Source organism: Leptopilina heterotoma, unplaced genomic scaffold (assembly GCF_015476425.1).
Source record: "Leptopilina heterotoma isolate Lh14 unplaced genomic scaffold, ASM1547642v1 Lhet_78, whole genome shotgun sequence".
Lineage (NCBI taxonomy): Eukaryota > Metazoa > Arthropoda > Insecta > Hymenoptera > Figitidae > Leptopilina > Leptopilina heterotoma.
In genome coordinates this window covers 34,709-41,164 of record NW_025111179.1, presented here as the reverse complement: position 1 = coordinate 41,164, position 6,456 = coordinate 34,709, and the positions used below count along the sequence as shown (strand labels likewise).

Here is a 6,456-nt window from a genome sequence, read left to right as displayed (position 1 = left end):
AAAATGTAATTCAAATGTTCAGGAAAGTTTCAAGCTATATTTTTAAGAAAATTTGACGATAAATATTTATTGGAGTGAGAAATTTAAATCTTTACACAATTTTAGCTAAACTTTGCAATTAAATTTTTCGAAGTATGCAAGTAAATCTTTAATATATACATATTTAGAAAAGTTTCGGTGTTTTTTGGACAATTTTTCAGTTATATTTTTAACAGATTCAGAAGCAAAAAGTCAGTCACTGCTGATTGTCAGTTAAAACCAAGATTTTTAACTGATTCAAATTAAGAGAATATATTATTTATCATATTATATTATAAATAATAAACCAATATTTGTTAAATACAGGTACATAATAGATATTAAATAGTTTAAAGCATTTTTAACTTGTTTTATTTAGAAAAAGTGACATTGTCACATTTAATTTCTTATAATCTTTGAATTTAAAAGATTGTGACGTAACACATGAGTTCACCCCCCCCTCCCCTATGTCACACTTAGTCACAATTCTCAGACCCCCTCCCTCCCCCTAGCCGCGTGACGTATTATGTGTACGGCCCCTAAGGAACACAATTATTTCTTCCGAATTGTTAAAGTGTGTTGTCAAAATGTAAGTTTTTCGTAATTTATTTTGTTTTTTATCACCTTATTTGGTTTCTAGTGTTCAAAGATAGTTCGAAATTGTAACGACTAGTGATTCCATCATCGACCTCAACTGATGATACCAGCAACGTTTAAAACACACATTCGCTCTTCTAGTTTTGTTTTTACATTTGTTTTATATTATGTGTTTACTTTTGAGCAATAAAAAATAACTTCTTTAACTTTAAATATACTTTTTCCAATGGTTTTTACCGCCTTGTTCCCAATAGCCCCATTTTGTAATTTCGAAAAAATGCGTCGTTTTTTCTTAAAATTCCAGCTTTGATCAAGACAATTATTTAACCCTTCAATGTGCTCGCCAAGATCAAGAAAAGAAAGAAAAAATTAAGGCAATATTTCAATACACAAAAAAGTTGCAAAACTTTAAATTTGAAATCTGTTCCTAATAGCCCCAGTTTACGGTATTAAAAAGTAAAAAAGGTTTGAATTTCTTGATGAAATTGTCATTGTTGTAATGTGTGGACATTTTATTCGGAACAAATAAATTTATATTTGGCTGTGAGACAAGTACCTATACATTTTGTGTGTGTGTTTTTATTAAATTTACAATTTCGTTTTACACAAAAAAGTATCATTTCACTGTTTTCATAGAACTTTTTATTTACTTATAATAATTTCTATTCGATTCTGGAAAAAGAAATGAATGAAATACAATATTTCATTGTTTTTTTACATTTCAATGGACTGGTTAAACCAACTTCATCAAATCACTAAATAGAATAAAGTACATAAATACATAAATTGAAATAAAGAAATAAAACAAGTAAAAAATATGAGCGCTGGAAAACCTGAAAAAGTCATGGAATTTTATTGAACGAAAATCGTAGCAACCCTGCGTATAATTATATCAATCTTTACTAATGACAGTGTCACAAAGTAATGTTCAAAATTTTGAAAAATATGTTTATTTACTCACCCACATTCTATAAATCATAAAAAAATAATCAATTACATCTGAAACTTATTACAGTTATCAACCATTATTTTAGTGATTTAAAAGTTTATAAACAAATTATTATTTGTCTGTTAAAAATTTGAAATATAGTTCCAAGTTTGCCCAAGTTCAGAGAAATCGACGTTCATTTGCAATGGGGGTCTTTCTTCACCGTTCGTGCGTTTTACTATATCACCGCGAACCTGGAAATTTTTTCATTACAGCCTGACTAGTTGCATCGAGTGCATCCTAAAGTTAGTCTTCAATTTTGAATATAAACTAGAAATTCAATTTCAAAATGGCAGAGAAAGCAGAATCCACTGTTGCGCCTGCAGTTGCACCTTCCGAGGGAGCTGCAAAGTCGAAACAGCCTCGTGTGAAGGCCGCTCATCCGCCAGCATCAGAGATGGTCGTTGCAGCCATCACTCATTTGAACGAGAAGGGAGGTTCGTCTCTGCAAGCCATCAAGAAGTTCATTGCCGGCAAGTACGTAGTCGACGTTGAGAGGCAAGCTACTTTCATCAGGAAGTACCTGAAAGCGGCCGTCGCCAACAAGACCCTGATTCAAACGAAGGGAACAGGTGCTGCGGGCTCCTTTAAATTGAACGTCGCCAAGTCTGAGGGAAAAGCTAAGCCGAAAGCACCAAAGGCTAAGAAACCAGCAGTAGCCGAGAAGAAGAAGCCAGCAAAGGTCGCGGCCAAACCGCCAAAGGCCAAATCTACCGCTGCCAAACCCAAAGTTACGAAGGCTTCTCCCAAGAAATCCAAGGCACCTGCAGCTGCCAAGAAAGCTTCTCCGAAGCCCAGGAAGACTGCGGTTAAGAAAGTTGCAAAGCAGTAGATACACGGAGAGAAAAATCAAGCGTTTGTAGTATGGACAGTTAAGCTTATTTCGTAAAAGAATGCACATGCGCAATATGCGTAAAACTTCTGCTGTATTTGTATAAATTTCTACGTTATCAGCATAAAAGTTCTACCTTTAACGCATGGGACGTCAGTATACTACGATTGCAAGAGATCCATGCTTTTTTAGTATATGTTTCATGCAACTGAGGTATAAAAACATGCCTCTTTAGCAGGACGTTCATACAAAATTAGCATAGGAAGTCTCCATACTACAAACGCTTGATTTTTCTCTCCGTGTATAATGTTACTTCAAAGACATTTTCGCTGCTCGTCTATATCAATCGGCCCTTTTCAGGGCCACCAAAAATTTTTACGAAGGAATTTATTTTGTTTCTCTCTTTTTCAACATTTCAGCTATAATAAAAAATACAACGGGTATATCACATGTCTGGCAAAATTCACTGAATTTTGTCAGGGTCACTCATGACTCGACATGATATTAGTAGTTTAAATCTATTATTTATTTTATTATTATTATTTTCACTTTACTATTTTTTTATTTTTGTTATTGACTCCAACTCCTATTGTTTTCCAACGTTTATAGGTTTTACGTAAAAATTGACAAATTTTATTTTTAATTTTATGACGATTTGTAAAAGATGATGTAAACTATATCATTGATTTATGTCGGTAAGAAATTTAAAACTCTCTTTATTTTGTGTTCATTGTAATTTCATAATATTATATTTATATTTTGTAAACTCGTTTATTATTTTTATATTTTTTATATATTATTGTTTTTAGACTGCCTGAAGAGGAAATCACTTGTTTGCAAGACAAACAATTTCATAAAATTTCTAATGATTTGAAAATATGTATAAGTAATTTTCAAAAAAGGAATAAAAATGTTTCAAAATGCTAATTTATTCAGAACGTGTACAAATCAACTTTCCTATAAAACTTCAATTTGAAACTTTTTTAAGTTCAATCTATATTAGTAATATTAATTTAACATTGTAAAATATAACAAATAGTTACTTATAAATTATTGTAGAAAAACAGAATATTATTTATTTTTATATTTTTCCAGTGCTTTTCATAAAATTCTAATAATAATAATAAAATAGTGAACTATTAGTTACATTCACTTGTAGATTTCGTCAAAACAACAAACTCTTTCGATGAGTAATTGAAGAATGTAATATTGAAAAATAACTAGATGCAGTATGATTTTAAACGCTACTAAAAGGTTTTTTAATTGATATTAAAAAAGGTTGTTTATAGTATAGTAAGGCATGTTCGTATAAGAATTAAAAATATTTCAACGTAAGAAAATTTGTTGGCCCTGAAAAGGGCCGATTGTTTTGTGTGGTCGAAAAAAATTAAGCACGTTCTCCTCGGATACGACGGGCCAATTGGATGTCTTTTGGCATGATGGTGACTCTCTTGGCGTGGATGGCGCACAAGTTGGTGTCTTCGAAGAGACCGACGAGGTAGGCCTCGCTGGCCTCCTGGAGGGCCATCACGGCGGAGCTCTGGAAGCGCAGGTCGGTCTTGAAGTCCTGAGCGATTTCACGGACCAAGCGTTGGAAGGGCAGTTTGCGGATGAGGAGCTCGGTGCTCTTCTGGTAGCGACGGATCTCACGGAGAGCGACGGTTCCGGGCCTGTAGCGATGGGGCTTCTTCACTCCACCGGTTGCAGGCGCACTCTTACGAGCGGCCTTGGTGGCGAGTTGCTTTCTTGGTGCTTTACCACCAGTGGATTTGCGCGCGGTTTGCTTGGTACGAGCCATTGCTTACGACTTCAAAGTACGAAGGACGACTGAAAAATGAATTTGGCGTTTTTTTTTTTTTTTTTTTTTTTTTTTTTTTTTTTTTGTGTATGTGGTCTGGGATGAGAAAATCTTCTAAAGACACCCGAGGAATTTGGGTAGTGTCGGATTCACCTAAAGGTGCCTACCGACTAAAAACTCATCACAGTGGTTATCAACCAAAGGTTATGAACCAATAAAGAAGAAGAATGCCCGATGTAAATAGTTACATGGGTGTTGACGCATATAGCGAAGCACGAAAATAAAGAGGTTTAAGAAGAAGATTGAGAGACGAGAAGGCAAGGCCTTCTAACACGATCTGTGTTTTTGCTCTTGTACTGGATGAGCGAGTTGATGGTTGGGTTTGGGTGGTTTTCGATAGAGAGACGAAGGTTCTTTGAGTAGGTTTGAGCGGCAGTAAAAATGGAAGGGAGGTTTGTTTCCTTGAGGATTTGGAGATTTCGGATGTACCAGGGAAAGTTCAAGGCAGAACGGAGTAGTCGCATGTAAGTCTTGTTAAGTCGTGTTAACTGTGGTGGGGTAGCAGAGCCCCAGATGGGGATGGCATAAGTGCATATGCTACGGATGATAGCGTTAAAGGCACGGATTTTGGTCGATTGAGAGACCTGAGGGTTGCTAAAGAAAGGTTTGAGGGAAATGAAGGCGCCGTTGGCTTTACCGCGAACTGAGGTTATGTGTTTGGACCAGGTGAGATTTTTGTCGAAAATGACACCGAGGTATTTGGCAGAGGTGCTCCACTTAATAGGGAGGGAGTTTACTATGGGTCTAGGAGGGGTGCGCATTCGGCGTGAAAAGAAGACTGCTTCGGATTTGGTTTTGTTGATGTCGAATCGCCATCTCCAATGCCAGTTCAAAACGGTTGGGATAAATTTGTTTAGGTTGGAAGTGCAGTGTTGGATGACTTTGGATGTTTCTAGGAAGCCGATATCATCGGCATATTGGACAGTAAGGATTTTTTCATTTGTAGGGATGTCGTAGCAGTACAAGTTGAAGAGAGTGGGAGAGAGTTTGGAGCCTTGAGGAACTCCAGATGTGATTCTGTGAGGGTCTGAGAGAGATTTGCCTACACGGGCGCTGATGGTTCTGTCGGTAAGGTAGGATTTTACTAGTCCGATGAGGTAGTGAGGAAAGTTGAGTTTGATGAGTTTGAAGATGAGTCCGTCGTGCCAAACTCTGTCAAATGCTTGTTTGCAGTCAAGGAGGAGCATGGAGGTATGCTTACTTTTGTTGAGGTTGTCAGCGATAAATTCGGAGACGCGTAAGAGTTGGTGGGCCGAGCCATGACCTTTGCGAAAGCCATGTTGGAAGTCAGGAAGGATATTGTTTTGTGCAACGAATTTGTCGAGGCGAGAAAGAATAATGGATTCTGCTACTTTGCTGAGGGTGCATAGTAGGCTGATTGGACGATGTTTAGAAGGGTCACTGAGAGATTTTCCTGGTTTTGGTAGGAATATAACAATAGCGGATTTCCAGGTAGGTGGAAAATATTGGAAACGCATCATAGCGTTTATTATGTTGCTGATGGCGACTAGATGTTTGCGAGGAAGGATTTTGAGTACTTTGTTGCTGATGGCATCGCTGCCTGGAGCTTTACGGGTTTTTAAGAGGCGAATTGTGTTGAGGATTTCCTTGGGAGAGGTGGGAGGGAAGTTGTTGTCGAGGCTGGTGAAGTTGGAAACCGTGTTTGAGACTTTTTTGTGAAAGATGGTGAATTTTCTGAGGCTTGGAAAGGGGGAGCATTGATTTTTCAGAGATTCAACGAAAATATTGGCTTTATCTTCATCTAAGGTGAAGGTATTGCCATCTTTAGTGAGAGGTGGAGTGTGAGATTTTCTGTTCCGAAGGGATCTGATAACTTTCCAACAACTTTTTGGGTGTTGTTCAGCTTCAGCTATGAATGATTCAAAGGAAGATTTGATGGAGCGATTTAGAGAATCTTTTAATTTTCTTTGTAAGGAATTGAGAAGGCGTTTGTAGTGAGGAAGGCGAGAGGTTTGCCAGTTTTTTCGGGCTTTGTTTTTCTTTTTGATAAGGTGAAGGATGTAGGGGGATGATCTGTCTATGTGAGTTGGTGTAACTGTAGTAGTTGTGGCAAGTTTTACTGAAGTTTGTATTTCTGAAGTCAGAGATTCAATGGCGGCGTCTAAGTCGGTTTTGGATTTGATGGAGGCGCATTTAAATGAG

The 6,456-nt window shown here is 37.1% G+C and overlaps 1 protein-coding gene across 1 annotated transcript; it reads left to right on the top strand.

The window, feature by feature from the left end:
• The first annotated feature begins 1,826 nt into the window (after positions 1-1,826).
• Positions 1,827-2,452, top strand: LOC122510935 (histone H1A, sperm-like). Its single transcript, XM_043625901.1, has one exon. The coding sequence runs from the start codon at positions 1,893-1,895 to the stop codon at positions 2,433-2,435; it is 543 nt and encodes a 180-aa protein (XP_043481836.1). The 5' UTR covers positions 1,827-1,892; the 3' UTR covers positions 2,436-2,452.
• Positions 2,453-6,456: the final 4,004 nt, after the last annotated feature.

Excerpts from the sequence above, each read along its gene's own strand:
- LOC122510935 (XM_043625901.1), top strand. The coding sequence starts at position 1,893 with ATGGCAGAGAAAGCAGAATCCACTGTTGCGCCTGCAGTTGCACCTTCC.